Raw genomic sequence first — 16464 nt, 5'->3', positions numbered from 1 at the left:
TCAGGTATGACCTAAGTCAAATCTCTTATGATTATACAGTGGAAGTGAGAAATGGATTTAAGGGACTAGATCTGATAGACAGAGTAGCTGAAAAACTATGGATAGAGGTTCATGACATTGTACAGGAGACAGGGATCAAGACCATCCCCATGGAAAAGAAATGCAAAAAAGCAAAATGGCTGTCTGAAGAGGTCATACAAATAGCTGTGAAAAGAAGAGAAGTGAAAAGCAAAGGAGAAAAGGAAAGATATTCCCCTTTGAATGAAGAGTTCCAAAGAATAGCAAGGAGAGATAACAAAGCCTTCCTCAGTGATCAATGCAAAGAAATAGAGGAAAACAACAGAATGGAAAAGACTAGAGATCTCTTCAAGAAAATTAGAGATACCAAGGGAACATTTCATGCAAAGATGGGCTCGATAAAGGACAGAAATGGTATGGACCTAACAGAAGCAGAAGATATTAAGAAGAAGTGGAAAGAATACATGGAAGAACTGTACAAAAAGGATCTTCATGACCTAGATAGCCATGATGGTGTGATCACTCACTAGAGCCAGACATCCTGGAATGCAAAGTCTAGTGGGCCTTAAGAAGCACCACTAGGAACAAAGCTAGTGAAGGTGATGGAATTCCAGTTGAGCTATTTCAAATCTTAAAAGATGATGTGAAAATGCTGCACTCAATATGCCAGCAAATTTGGAAAACTCAACAGTGGCCACAGGACTAGAAAAGGTCAGTTTTCATTCCAATCTCAAAGAAAGGCAATGCTAAAGAATGCTCAAACTCCTGCACAATTGCACTCATCTCACACGCTAGCAAAGTAATGCTCAATATTCACCAAGCCAGGCTTCAACAGTACGTGAACCATGACATCCAGATGTTCAAGCTGGTTTTAGAAAAGGCAGAGGAACCAGAGACCAAATTGCCAAGATCTGTTGGGTCATTGAAAAAGCAAGAGAGTTCCAGTAAAACATCTACTTCTGCTTATTGACTACGCCAAAGTCTTTTACTATGTGGATCACAGTAAACTGTGGAAAATTCTTAAAGAGATAGTAATACCAGACCACCTGACCTGCCTCCTGAGAAATCTTCATGCAGGTCAAGAAGCAACAGTTAGAACTGGACATGGAACAACAAACTTGTTCCAACTCGGGAAAGGAGTACATCAAGGCTGTATATTGTCAACCTTCTTATTTAACTTATATGCAGAGTATATCACGGGAAATGCCAGGGTCAATGAAGCACAAGTTGGAATCAATTTGCTGGGAGAAATATCAATAACCTCAGATATGCAGATGACACCACCCTTATGGCAGAAATCGAAGAGGAACTGAAGAGCTTCTTGATGAAAGTGAAAGAGGAGAGTGAGAAAGTTGGCTTAAAACTCAATATTCAGAAAACTAACATCTGGTCCCATCACTTCATGGCAAATAGATGGGGAAACAATGGAGACAGTGAGAAACTTTATTATCTTGGGCTCCAAAATCACTGTAGATGGTGATTGCAGCCATGAAATTAAAAGATGCTTACTCCTTGGAAGGAAAGTTATGACCAACCTAGACAGCATATTAAAAAGCTGTTTTTAATATTACTCTGTCAACAAAGGTCTGTCTAGTCAAAGCTATGATTTTTCCAGTAGTCATGTATGGATGTGAGAGTTGTACTATAAAGAAAGTTGAGCACTGAAGAATTGATGCTTTTGAACTGTGGTGTTCGAGAAGACTCTTGAGAGTCCCTTGGACTGCAAGGAGATCCAACCAGTCCATCTTAAAGAAATCAGTCCTGAATATTCATTGGAAGGACTGATGCTAAAGCTGAAACTCCAATACTTTGGCCACCTGATGCAAAGAACTGACTCATTTGAAAAGACCCTGATGGTGGGGAAAACTGAAGGCAGGAGGAGAAGGGGACCACAAGGGATAAGATGGTTGGATGGCATTACTGACTTGATGGACATGAGCTTGAGTGAGCTCCAGAAGTTGGTGATGGACAGGGAAGCCTGGAGTGCTGCAGTCCATAGGGTCGCAAAGAGTCAGACACAACTGAGCGACTCAACTCACTGAACTGAACTGATATATAGTGCATCTATAAAATCCCAATGAATAATTGGGATTCAATATTGGGTTAAATGAATTGTGTCAAAACTACCACACTTGATGACATAGTGGGGAAAAATATTATTCTTAATGAGAGAGTAGGGGAAATTTTTTTAGTAATTTTTAAAAATTAATTAATTTGTTTTTGGCTGTGCTGGGTCTTTGTTGCTTCATGGGCTTTTCTCTAGTTGCAGCAAGCAAGGGCTACTCTCTATCTGTGGTGTGCGGGCTGCTCGTTGCGATGACTTTTGCTATTGTGGAGCATAGGTTCTAGAGCTTGTGGGCTTCAGTAGTTGGGGCACATGGGCTCAATAGTTTTGGCTCCTAGAACTCAGGCTCAATAGTTGTTGTTCATGGGCTTAACTGCTCTGCAGCATGTAGGATCTTCCTGGATCAGGGATTGAATCTGTGTCTCCTGCACTGGCAGGTGGATTCCTTACCACTGAGCCACCAAGGAAGCCCTGGGAAAAATTTTTATTCCTAGAAATTTTATTCTGATTCAGAATCTAGAGACCAGGGTCCTAACCTTGATCTTTGATTCTAAATAACAATATGATTTTGTGAAATGATGATGCTTTGCGTGTCTGTGGAGATGGGTTGACAAAGATGACAATATGGTGACAATATGACAGTCACCATATCTGGCAGTTTACATATTTCTTGTCTCAATATTACTCTATGGGAAAGGTTTTACTGTCTTTATTTTATAGATGAGGAAACTGGGGCTCAGAATGTTGAACTAACTTGCTTAAAATCACAGCAAAAAATGGAAGGGGGTGAGATTTGAAACTAGGTCTATATGAATCCAAATCTGTTCCCTCTCTGGATGCCAGTGTTCTTATGGGGCCAAACACCAGATGGCACTTAAGGTCCCTTGTAGTTCTGTTCCATGATTCTGCAGAAAAAGTGTATTTGAGACTTACATTATTCAGTGTATGTCTTTAAGGTAGTTTTACATAGAAAGTGATTGTAGGGAGGGAAACCTGAAATTAGGTGAAGTTTCACTAAGGTTCTCCAAGATTGAGACTGTAGAGACACTTCTTTCATGTATTAGTAACAGCACCTTGATTTTCCCTGAGGAACCACCACTTTATGTTTCAGTCCACATGACTTGACTTGGGTGGCTCTGACTCCATCTCCACTTCTGGCAGAGGTGGGGTTATTACTGTCTCCTTCTTATCTTTGTAATTGCTTCAGGGATGGTCATGTGACTTTATCAACACCATCCAAAGCTAATCCTGAGACTTCTTGCTGAGGACACTCTGAGAGTGATGTTCTTTTTCCTTCTGGACTTGAACATGAGATAATTTAAGTCTGAGGTTACTGGGGGCCTACCTGAGAATGAGTTTTTCATGCAGAGAGAAGCAGAATCCAGAAATGAAGAGAGATGGATTCCTGATTTCATTATCTAAATAAAATCTGTATCCTACTATGCCCCTGAGGCCAACATATCTCTGGACTTTTCAAGTTAGGTGAGTAAATTCCCTTTTATTGAATAAGACAGTTTGAATTGAATTTCTATTATTGGGAGGGTGCTTCCCTCATAGCTCAGTTTGTAAAGAATCTACCTGCAATGCAGGAGACCCTGGTTTGATTCCTGGGTCGGGAAGCTCCCCTGGAGAAGGGATAGGCTACCCACTCCAGTATTCTTGGGCTTCCCTTATGGCTCAGCTGGTAAAGAATCTGCCTGCAATGTGGGAGACCTGGGTTCGATACCTGGGTTTGGAAGATCCCCTGGAGAAGGGAAAGGCTACCCACTCCAGTATCTGGCATGGAGAATTCCATGGACTATATAGTCCACAGGGTTGCAAAGAGTCAGACACAACTGAGCGACTTCCACATTCACATTCTATCATTGGGAACCAAAAAAGTCTTGACTAATTCAAAGCACAATGCTCCGAAAGGTTCTATTTCATCCCTAAATTAAAAAAAAAAAAAAAGAAACCCCAGGGAAGATGGTGATACGAAAAATATTGGATTTTAAACGCCAATTCCTAGAAATGAAAATTGAAGGCACAATGGATTATTAAATGTCTTCATCTCTACCTCCAGCTCTAATTTCCAATTGCCATCAGTTCAGTTCCAATCTACCATAGTTCTTTCTGATTTCTGACCTCAGCAAACAATAAACAGGTACATTTCCACATAGGTACATGGAACCAACCTGGATAATTTTTCCAATAAACCAAGGTACTGGCTGAAGTTTCATCTTTTTGATGTTCGCATTTAGTACTTCCATAAAAACTACATAGTCTGGCTGTGGAAGAATAACTCCAGGAAACAAATCTGATATAATTCCCTGTTAACAAAAATTCAAGATGTAAAAAGGATAAATTATCAGATATATAACCTCAACATTTTTTTTAATGGAATCTACAAATAGCAGGAATCCTTGGAAAATTCCAAACCTGTTTTCCTATACCAAAATCATGTACCTTATCCACAAATACAAATTCCTACAATATTTGTTAAACATGATGTTTCTTCCCAATAATTTAAAAAGTCAGCAAATAGCTAATGTCTGTGCTATTTCAGTCATTACACTAGGAATGAACAAAATGGCCATGCTTTCTGTCTCTAAGAGCTTACAGCTTAGTAAGGAAGATAGATGTTAAAATAGTTACAAAACTAATTATATTTGATATGAAAAACTAACTACTCACACTCAACAGCAAATATTATCCTATTAGTGAAACTATTTTTATTAAACATCAAGAATTAGGGATATTGCTATTATCATTATTACTTAATATTTGGGGGAGGGTATCTGGCAATAGGGATGCTGGCTAGAGAATGGAAAGGGTGTAAGGAGTGGAAGAGGTGCCAAAATTTTTTTTCATCTTGGGAAGTAGAATCTCAGTGTTTGGCCAAGGTCCCAAACCATTGCCTACCTGAAACAGAGGGACATCTTGAGCCAAGAACTTGGCCAGGTTGACATCAAGCAAGGCCCGGAGCAGCAGGACACTCTCATTCTCCTCTGGATACTTGAGTTTCAGGTTGCCAGCAGCAGTGAGCACAGACTTGACAGCACGCATGCCATAGTCATAGTGATGCTGGGAGGAGAGTTGCTCTGAACACAGGCGGTAGGTTGCAACAATCTTCTGAGCAAGACTGGGAGGGAAAAGACATGTCTGCAGACCCTCCAGTAAGGCCCATGTCCTGCTCAGCAGACATTCCCAACATGTTGTGCCCTGTCCCTTCAGAAGCCAGGCTTGCCCATGAATGTGATGGAAAAATCTTATCATTTGAAGGTTTCTTCATAGAGTTACCATAATGAGCTAAGGAAGCACTATAACTGTCTTTCAAAGGTAGGATGAAAAATAGCAAGCACATACATAAGTGTAATATGTACTGTATAAGAAATTGCACGTGTTTATACTTTTATGTGTATATATGAGTGTATGTGTATGCCACACATAGACACATTTGGGAAGATTACATCGAATGATTAACAATGTTAATGCCTATAGAGTGGGGCTACTAAGGGACACAATGAAGTGAAGTGAAGTGAAGTTGCTCAGTCATGTCTGACTTTGCGACCCCATGGATGGTAGCCTACTACGTTCCTCTGTCCATGGGATTTTCCAGGCAAGAGTACTGGAGTGGGTTGACATTTCCTTTTCCAGAGGATATTCCTGACCCAGGGGTCGAACCCAGGTCTCCCATACTGTAGGCAGACGCTTTACCATCTAAGCCACCAGGGGACACTCAATTTTGCACTTCTGTAACATTACAATTTTTTTCAATATCCATCTTTTAATTTAAGAAAACCAACTCAAAAATTAATATACTCAGCACACAATACATGTATGCTCATGTGCACTACCATATCTGATTCTCCCTGAGCACATAGGGGACCACATTTCCCAGCCTTCCCCACAGGGGTGGCCACATTGCTGACTCCTAGCCAGTGGCATATGAATGAAGTGGAAGTATGCCACTTTAAGGGCTGGTCCATAAAAACCTCCTCCATAAGCTCTTCCATGCTCATGTGTTATAGTTGTGAGATATAAGTTACCTGGGTTCCTTGGGGAAGAACTCCCCTGATTGCAGACACCCATTTTGGATTTCCAGGGAGTAAAAAATAAAACTTTTACTATGCTAAGCCATTGGAATTTGGAGGTCAGATTTACCCTAACTAATGTGCTGATGCATGTTTTCCTTGCAGGACTCCTGTCTAACAAGACTGATTTACACTAAAAGCAAAGACTGTGTTGCTCACCAGCACCTAGGACTGGGCAGGGCATAAGGTAGATGACTCAATGAAGGCTTGCCAATTGAATAAATGAATTGAACAGGCAAATAAATGTAAGCGAAGTCTCCTATACTGCTAAGTCACTTCAGTCGTGTCCGACTCTGTGCGACCCCATAGACGGAAGCCCACCAGGCTCCTCCGTCCCTGGGATTCTCCAGGCAAGAACACTGGAGTGGGTTGCCATTTCCGTCTCCAATGCATGAAAGTGAAAAGTGAAAGTGAAGTCTCTCAGTCGTGTCCGACCCTCAGTGATCCCATGGACTGCAGCCTTCCAGGATCCTCTGACCATGGGATTTTCCAGACAAGAGTACTGGAGTGGGGTGTCATTGCCTTCTCCTAAGTCTCCTATAGAAAACAATAAATTAAACCTCTTATGACTGAGGCAGCCCCTTAGCCTAGGAAGGATGACACATTCTGTTGAGAATATCTATAGCCCTGTGCATTAAGAGCAATGACCTCCAGACCACAAAGACACTTTGGGCCTTGTGGAGATATCTGTGGTAACAAAAAAATCAATTGATTATGGCCAAGCAATGTGAAAAGACAAATGTAAAATTTGAAATAGATAAATAAAAGCCATTTTACAGTGAATATTCACAATTCTGGTTATATGTGTAAAAGAGACTGGTGCTTGTGTATGTGTGTGTCTCAGAAAACTGGGTAATACTTGAGTGAGAGATAATCAAGTTGATTGGAATAAATAAATATTATATTGCTAACAAAGTTAATTCTAAATTATATTAATTTTTCTTCTTCAATCTTGGCCAAAAACAACTCAGTCTTGAAATAATTTCATGTCTTTCAGTCATTTAGAAATGTGTGTGTGTGTGTGTGTTAACAGTGAGGGATAGAGAAGAAATGAGTGAGTCTTCCTTAGAAGTAGTCCAGGTATATACAAAGGGAGTGGAGGGCTCTTTCTTGGGAATCTTGGCCATTTCCTAGTCAGAGAAGGGGTCAAGACAGAGACCAGGGCTATGTACATTCAGATAAACTTGTGAGTAAAAGCATATATCTCAAGTTTCTCTTTTTTTTTTTTTCCAATGGACAATTTACCTTGAATTCACCCTACAAAAAGTCATTCCAATCACTCTTTCTTTAAAACGCGCTGGAAAGCCAATATAACGTACCTTCTGGAGTCTAGAAATCCCATAGAGTAGAGGGAGATTTCTCCAATGAGGGCATAATCTGGCACCATCATGGCCACTGTCCGAAACAAGGCCTGGAAAAGAAATGCCATTCAGAACCTAAATGTGTAAGGTGAAAACTGGGGAAGGCACATCTAAAGAGGCAAAGAGAAATAACATGATCATTCAGACCACCCAGTGACAGTCAAGGAAAGGAGGGCTGGAGGACAAATCAGTGCACAGAGACTGTCTTTACCAGATGGATCCACTGCTCCACGCACCTCCCCACTAGCCTTATCCAAATACATTGGGTCCCTCAATGGTTGTGTGAAAGGCCTCAGGTGCCAGTATCCTAGCAACACTTCATCCTCCTATGCCAAATGGAGTTTCAATAGCTTTATTCAACTATTGGATCTTTCTGGTGTTCAATGTAGACAGCAGAAGTCATTCAGGGATGCAGGATAATTATATAGCAGAAGAATCCTGTAGTTAGACAGATCTTGATTTAAAAAAATCAAGTCCTTGTTCTGCTACATACCAACTGTGAATAAGTTAGGTAACCCCTCTAGACCTCAGGTCTTTAACCTCAAAATGGTCTAACAACTATGCCCTCTTCATAGTTATCATGAGGGCAAATAATATTATATAAGGGAAGTGATTAAAAAGGTGTATAGCACATAGTAAGGGCTCAATAAACATCAGGTATTGTTATTATTGGGGCTTTCCAGGTGATGCTAGCAGTAAAGAACCCGCCTGACAATGCAGGAGACATAAGAGATGTGGGTTTGATCCCTGGGTGGAGAAGATTCCCTGGAGGAGGGCATGGCAACCCATTCTAGTATTCTTGCCTGGAGAATCCCATGGACAGAGGAGCCTGGTGGGCTACAGCCCATAGAGTAGCAAAGAGCTGGACATGACTGAAGTGACTTTGTATTTTTGATCTTAGAGGAGAAGAGACTTGCCTAAGTCATGCAGTTAGAGGTAGAGCCAAGACTAGAATCCAGACTTCCTGACACCAACCCTGAGTGTTTTCTACTGGGCTACACTGTCTCATGACCGTTGTTTATGCAGATCTAGCATGGTTGTTCGGAGAAGGCAATGGCACCCCACTCCAGTACTCTTGCCTGGAAAATCCCATGGATGGAGGAGCCTGGTGGGCTGCAGTCCATGGGGTCGCGAAGAGTCGGACACGACTGAGCGACTTCCCTTTGACTTTCCACTTTCATGCATTGGAGAAGGAAATGGCAACCCACTCCAGTGTTCTTGCCTGGAGAATCCCAGGGATGGGGGAGCCTGGTGGGCTGCCGTCTATGGGGTTGCACAAAGTCAGACATGACTGAAGCTACTTAGCAGCAGCAGCAGCATGGTTGTTAGCTGGGAGGGATGCAGGAGGGACTTAACAACAATTGTGCACTATAAAATGAGAAATGTGGGTTCAAATTCTACTTTGGTGTCTACTGGTCTATGTTGATCTAGAGAGGAGGGGTCACTCGTAGGGATTTCCTTGACTTCTTTTCTATTCCCAGGGAGGAGGAGGAGTGGTATATTTGAATTAGATCCCAGGAACTAATCAGAATGCATTTCTAGCAGATGGAGCATCATATGCTATTGTGAATATACATTCTTGTCCAGGTCTTACTTGTGTCTTTCACTCGAGGGAATGGAACAATAATTTGAAAGAAAACCCATAAAAAAGTCTCCCTTTCTTCATGCAGTTGGGGGGCTAGATGCTCCACAGGTAGAGACCCAGTCACTTTGCACTTTGGGTTTTTTTCATCTATGAGAGCAGCATGCTAAGGTCATTTAGTGCCTGTCCCCTTGAAGATGGCCTGGCTGGCATTCTCTCGCCCCTACTTCAGAGGCACTTTCCTTTTCCCGTAGCAGCAGGGCCAATGCTTATTGCCATGGTTGTAGCTCGGGCCAGTTGAACAGTAGGTCTCGAGGATATATTAGCTCTCTTGTTATCTCTCTAGCTAGTGAGAACATTCTGCTTTGGTGTGGACACCACTTGGGCCTAACTAGCTTAGCTCCGTGTGCTCTAGTCTTGGTTTACCAGCGTTCTCTGTGTTGAACTTTGATGCTCTCTTATATGCCAATCTGTTTTATTTGGTCTACAATGATTTTATTTTGCCTACAATGATTTTAGTTTTTGCATTAAGCCAGGATCTAAAAATAAGATTTTATGTAACAATCAAAATTGCTGGTTTTTCCTAAAAAATGAGAAGGTCCCACAATTCCTGCTTGGCCAGAGTAGGCTGGGAATAAGTAGGGGCTGCTGCCTCTAGGTGGGATATCTGTCAGAGTCCCTATCAGGCCTATGTGGCTTTTTTCATTTATATGAACTGTCCGACCCTTGTAGACATCAGAAATAGTGACACTTATTCCAGTGTTCATTGTTTCCTCTTTGCCATTGGTTATTATGGTATATATTTCCTCCCACCTCATGAAGGCTAGAGTTGGGGAGATGATTGAGTTCTGAAGCCAAATAACATCTTCACTCATAGTTGAAAAATGTCACATGGTCTATTATTTGGCTTCTCTGTGAGATGCCTGGATACTTCCAAAGGTTTCTATACCATAAAGTACACCCAGTATTTCCCACTCTGATGTTTACCTTGAGATTATCTGGCAGCTCAGCCCTGCCAGCATACCCAGGGTTCATGGTGATGAAGACTGCACAGGTTGGGTTTAGAGAGAGCTCGGTGCCTTCAAAGATGAATGTCTTTAGCTTCCGGATAATGGCTTGTTGAATGCTGAGAATCTGTTGAGCTACCACAGACAGTACTTCTACCTGGAGTGAGAATGGCTGGTTGATTTGAGCTCCTGCTTCTGACAGCCACCCACCCCACTCTGCCATAGTATCCTTCACCTAGCGAAGAAAGAACCCCATCACCTGAGAATAAGACCTTCACATTCAAAGTTAGGAGCATGATTTAGAGTTTTGGGAAAAGAACAGAAAACTGGTGTGTATATGCATGCATGCATGTGTGTGTGTGTGTCTGTAAGTAGTTTCCACAGTATTTTATCTTTGTTCCTGTACCTAGCATAATACTTCATCCATAGTATGCATGTATGGTGTTTATTGGTTCAAATTGCATGCTTACATTCCCTAATCTCAACTGCCTACCCAAATAGAATTAACCACTCATTCATTTGTGATGACTCCTTTGTGCCACTGATATCGACTTCTCTCATATTCTACTTGTATCATTTAATTTTTATCTCCCTTAGATGAACTATAACAGTCTAGAGGGCAAAATTGTTTCTTGCTCATCTCTGTATAATGAACATACACACAGTATCTGACATAAGGTAGTTGCTCAATAAATTTTTGAATGAGCAAGTGAGTGAATGAATTTGGTGAGAATGTTTATGTATACCCTAGGCATTTTGTCTCCTTGGGGTTGTTTTTGTTTGGTTCATGGAGTACTTACGTTGTGCAAGGGGCCAGAGAAGACACATAAGCCCTGTCACTAAGGAACTAAGAGCCCAGGAAAAAAAGCCCCTGTATGTCCAAACCCTTTATTCAGTAGCCTAGTACCAGGGTTACCTCAATCCTGTTGAACTCATCAAAGCAGGCCCATGCTCCAGCCTGGGCTAGTCCTTTGAAGAACTTCCCCATGGCTTTGTAATCCAGACCATCAGAGCAGTTGAAGACCACACACTAGAGAGAGAGAGGATGTGGGCTTCATTTAGGATGGGTTTCTTCCCGTCTAAATCACCCTATACCTTCAAACAGAGGTGGGGCTCCCCTCTTCTCATTCTACTGGAGGAGCTGGGGCCCCCCTCTGCCTGGTACTCTAAGCCATCTTGAACTTCATGCCAACTTCCCTGGATATGGCTCCAGAGAGGGATGGGAAAAGAGTGTGAGGATGGACAGCATTTCCCTACCTGCTTGGCCAAAGCTTTGGCCAGATCTTTGGTGGTTTCTGTCTTGCCTGTCCCAGCTGGACCCTCTGGGGCTCCTCCAAGGTTCAGCTTCAAAGCCCCCATCAGTGTCCTAAGGGGAAGAAAATAAGAACTCAATGCCATGTCCTAAGACACAAGAAACAAACTGGCTTTCGGTTTATTTTGTTTTGACTCAAATAATTAAACATGATTTTCCCTGATTATATGGGCAATACATCATCATCATCACAAAAAATTCTATTTTACTCAGTGTTACAACTGAGTATGTATGGGTGGCACCTAAAGGCATTTGTTTGAATGAATGATTGAATGGATAAATGAATATATACATATTAAATGACAACCTAGACAGCATATTAAAAAGTAGAGACATTACTTTGTCAACAAAGGTCCATCTAGTCAAAGCTATGGTTTTTCCAGTAGTCATGTATGGATATAAGAGTTGGACTATAAAGAAAGCTGAGCGCAGAAGAATTGATCATTTTGAACTGTGGTTCTGGAGAAGACTCTTGAGAGTCCCTTGAACAGCAAGGAGATCCAACCACACCATCCTAAAGGAAATCAGTTCTGAATATTCATTGGAAGGACTGATGCTGAAGCTGAAACTACAATATTTTGGCCACCTGATGCGAAGAACTGACTCACTAGAAAAGACCCTGATGCTGGGAAAGATGGAAGGCAGAAGGAGAAGGGAACGACAAAGGATGACATGGTTGGATGGCATCACTGACTCGATGGACACGAGTTTGAGTAAGCTCCAGGAGTTGGTGATGGACAGGGAAGCCTGGAGTGCTGCAGTCCATGGGGTCGCAGAGAGTTGGACATGACTGAGTGACTGAACTGAACTGATACTAAATGAATCAAATGAAAGTGAAAAACCCTCTGCATTCCAAAGATCACCAATGCTAATGGAATGATGAAAAATAAATATATTTCTCCCACTAGATTATGAACTCTTGAGTTCAGAACCCATTGTTCAGTTCCATATGGGAGGCATAAGATAAATATTAGAATGAATGATATGTCAAATGTGGTTCCACAGCCCTGTGTATGAGCTTCTATAGTTTCAGTTAACACACTTTCTTATAATCACCTGAGTGTGTCTCTCTCCCCTACCCCATTAGGTTGAGGATTCCTGGAGGTCACACATGATGCACAGTAAAGTTCAAGAAATGGTTGTTGAATAGTGAGTAGAATAGATAAATGACTGAAGAAGTCACAGAACATAGAAAACAAGTGACTGAGGACTTTGAAAGAAAAAAAAAACCCAAGTACTACCTTTATAATTTAAAAGTTGCACTCAAACAATATATAAAATCAAAGAAAAATCTAAACATCACAAAACTGACAAGTTCACAAAGTCCAAGTTTCTAAAGTTATGAATTCCAAGGGAAGTGGCAAAGCAATTTGCTGAGCATAGAATGGCCCAATCTCTTCATCAGACTGGGTGGCAGAGCTCAGAGACTCCTTACCTGGGTCCTTTACCTGGCCCCTGTTCTATCTCTTGGCCATGGGATCTCCTGGCACCTTCTTGATTCCTGCCATAGGAGAGCTTTCTTTCTTAAGCACTGTGCCATTTTCAAGGATAGGCATCAATGTTCTAGTTGTTGATTTGAACACGATACTTTGCATTAGGACTTCTACTGGGTTCTCATTTATTCCTAAGGCCTAAAATGCCCATCTGTGAGACCACACTGACTAAGGTAAAAATTCTAAAATCTGAGGATCTAGAATACAGAAGGTAAAGGTAACAACAAACTCAAGCTGCTCCAAACTTCTTTCTCAGATTTTCCTTTTGGAATTCTCTATTCACCCTTCAGGTCTGGGGAGGCCCAGAGTTTACCTGTAGCAGCGGTCAGTGAGGGGTGTAATCACCAGCCGGGGGGAGTTTCCCAGGTACTCATAGCCGTATAAGGCCTCTGTAGTAATCATCTGCACCTGTACATCCTTGGAATCCCAGTAGTAGCGCAGTTGGGAGATCCACTGGAAATCGTTCAGATCGCAGACGTTGTCCTCAGATAACTTGGCTACCACATCACGAGCTGTGGGGACACAGACATGGAAACACAGTTGCAGAGTCACTGGCATCCTCCCATTTTCATGGATTCCTCAGAAGGGTCTGAGGATGTCATCAAGACCACTCGATCTCAACAATTTTAGGTTCAACTACCCTCTCTGCCCATCTCTAAACTTCAAGCAACATCTTTATTTATACACTATATAAATTTATAGTATTGGGTTGACTAAAAAGTTCCTTCAGTTTTAAAGTAAAAAAAAAAAAAAGACACTTTTTTTTTCATTTTCGCCAAGAACTTTATTGAACAACATATTCATCATTTTGTTCCACTACCTTCTGTAAATCTTCAGGCAACTTCATAATTCCATCTTCCCTCAAATTTTTATCTTTTTGAGCAAAAAGTTGTTCCAGGTGGCTTTTTCCCACGTCTTCCAGGGAACTGAAATTTTTTTCATTAAGAGAATTTTGTAAAGACTGAAATAAATAGACATTTGATAGTGCAATGTCTGGTGAATATGGCAGACAAATCAGATCTTCCAGTTTGATGACCAGTTTTTGACCACCTTTGCCTGGTCATTGAAGAAACATGTAGTCTTGCATTATCCTGATGAAAGGTTATGTGTTTTTTTCTGTTGACTGATTCTGGATGCTCTTTGTCAAGTGCTGCTTTCAGTTGGTCTAATAGGGAGGAGTATTTGTTGGAATAAATTGCGTAGTTTTTTGGAAGAAACTCATAATAGAGGACTCCCTTCCAATCCCATAATGTATACAACATCACACTCTTTGGATGAAAGCTGGCCTTTGGTGTGATTGGTGATAGTTCACTTGCCCTATGATCTCTTCCATACCACATTATTATACAGTACCACTTTTCATTGCCTGTCACAATTTTTTCATTACATTGAAGAGAATTGCTGGGGAATATGGTCAAGGAGGTCAATTTTTTGCTTAATTTATGTGGAACCCAAATATCAAAGTGATTATCACAAGCAAGCTAGGACAAATGATTTTCAGTGCTTTATTTGGATATTTGCATATGTCAGCTATCTCCAGCGTGGTATAATGTTGATTGTACTCAATCAATGTCTTGATTTGATCACTCACAACTTCAACAGGTCTACCCAGCCATGGAGCATCATCAAGCAAGAAATCTCTAACATTAAATTTCAAAAATGACTATGACACATTCGATCAGTCACAGCACCTTCTCCATACACTGCACAAACCTTTTTTCTTTTTTTGTTTTGCATTTCAGTTGTGTTTTTACCTTTCTTGAGTTAGTAAAGCAGCATATGCTGAAAATGTTGCTTTTTCTTCCATCTTCAATATTAAAATGGCTACACAGAAATTCCTCTTTACTTCATGGCAAATAGATGGGGAAACAATGGAAACAGTGACAGACTTTATTTTCTTGGGCTCCAAAATCACTGCAGATGGTGACTGCAGCCATGAAATTAAAAGATGCTTGCTTCTTGGAAGAAAAGCTATGACAAACCTAGACAGCATATTAAAAAGCAGAAACATTATTTTGCTGACAAAGGTCTATAACAGTCAAAGCAATGGTTTTTCCAAGTAATCATGTATGGATAAGAGTGTGACCATAAAGAAGGCTGAGTGCCTAAAAATGATGTTTTTGAACTGTGGTTCTGGAGAAGACTCTTGAGAGTCCCTTGGACTGCAAGGAGATCCAACCTGTTAATCCTAAAGGAAACCAATCCTGAATATTCATTGGAAGGACTGATGTATTGAAGCAAAAGCTCCAATACTTTGGCCACCTGATGAGAAGAGCCAACTCATTAGAAATGACCCTGATGCTGGGAAAGATTGAAGGCAGGAGGAGAAGGGGATGACAGAGGATGAGATGGTTGGATGGCATCCCTGACTCGATGCACAGGAGTTTGAGCAAGCTCCAGGAGATGGTGAAGGAGAGGGAGATCTGGTGTGCTGCAATCCATGGAGTCACAAAGAGTCAGACACAACTGAGTGGTTGAAAAACAACAACAGAGAAATTCACCTGTCAGGAGCCGCATTAGGCATTACTGACAAAATGGAGGCATGGCCCTAAACCCCCTCCCTTTGTTCTATAGGCATGGACCCGGAATGAAGGAGTTAGGCTTTGTGATTCTGACTTGTTTTTCCCTTTCCTCGGCTGAGTTGACTGAAGAGAATATTAAGGTGCTTATTGTTTTTGAGAGGAGCATAAGAAGGCATAAAGCCTTCTGCAGCTGTGCTCAAAGAGTAATTCATAAAGTTAATCACTGACATTTGTTCAAGGACTTTTACAAAAAAGTGTTCCAGGGTGAGCACACAGGCCGCAGCTTGAGGCCATGGGAGGGATTGCTATCTGAAGCCCATTTGTGAGAAAAGTGTTTATGGCAAAGGAGTTTGCTGAATTTAGGGCTTAGGAATAATTAAAATAGTTAGAAGCTAAAGATATAAGGATTGCTGTAATGTTATCATATTCTACTATAGCTTATAGAAATTAGGGACTTAGAGATATTATTAGGTAGAAGCCCTTTCTAAGAATAGTGAGCTTAGGATACTAGGGGCAAACAGGACTTAGAAAAATAAGAAATAAACTGAGGAATGTGGTATGTGGCCCAGACATTAGCATGAGTTACAGTGTATTCACAAGGACACATGAGAAAAAGTAGATAAGAGAATCGCTGAGGAAGGAGCTCCTTTTGAAGGGCAACAATGATTTCTGGAGAAAAATAAATCTGGGTCAATGGGAACTAAAAATATCAAACCTCTGACCTAATGCTTTTGTAGAAGTATAAAAGAGAATCATAAGCTTGAAATAAACAGGCAGTCCAAGAAAAATGAGAGGCTGCCTCAGTTTCTCGCCAACACTGCTCATCCCTTCAGTTTGAATCCCTGCTGGGGCTGGACTCCAGCATTCACCAAATTGGTTGTTTTTTTTTTTTTTTTTAATGCATGCTGATATGAAGAGGTGGCAAGAATACCCAGAAGAACTATACAATAAAGATCTTCATGACCCAATAACCACTATGGTGTGATCACTCACCTAGAGTCTGACATCCTGGAATGCAAAGTCAAGTGAGC

The 16464-nt window shown here is 41.2% G+C and overlaps 1 protein-coding gene across 1 annotated transcript in view; it reads right to left on the bottom strand.

Moving 5' to 3' along the window:
- Positions 1–16464, bottom strand: part of DNAH3 (dynein axonemal heavy chain 3) — a 247929-nt gene that overhangs the window by 137194 nt on the left and 94271 nt on the right. The window contains exons 31-37 of the mRNA XM_070362916.1: positions 13225–13423; positions 11364–11472; positions 11023–11136; positions 10087–10263; positions 7476–7567; positions 4985–5204; positions 4258–4392 (exon numbers count right to left, since the gene is read on the bottom strand). Of these exons, the coding sequence (XP_070219017.1) occupies positions 4258–4392; positions 4985–5204; positions 7476–7567; positions 10087–10263; positions 11023–11136; positions 11364–11472; positions 13225–13423 (1046 nt within the window). The remainder of the gene's footprint in view (positions 1–4257; positions 4393–4984; positions 5205–7475; positions 7568–10086; positions 10264–11022; positions 11137–11363; positions 11473–13224; positions 13424–16464) is intronic.

This window comes from Bos mutus, chromosome 25 (genome assembly GCF_027580195.1).
Source record: "Bos mutus isolate GX-2022 chromosome 25, NWIPB_WYAK_1.1, whole genome shotgun sequence".
Classification (NCBI taxonomy): Eukaryota; Metazoa; Chordata; class Mammalia; order Artiodactyla; family Bovidae; genus Bos; species Bos mutus.
This window is presented reverse-complemented; position numbering and strand designations above follow the sequence as displayed.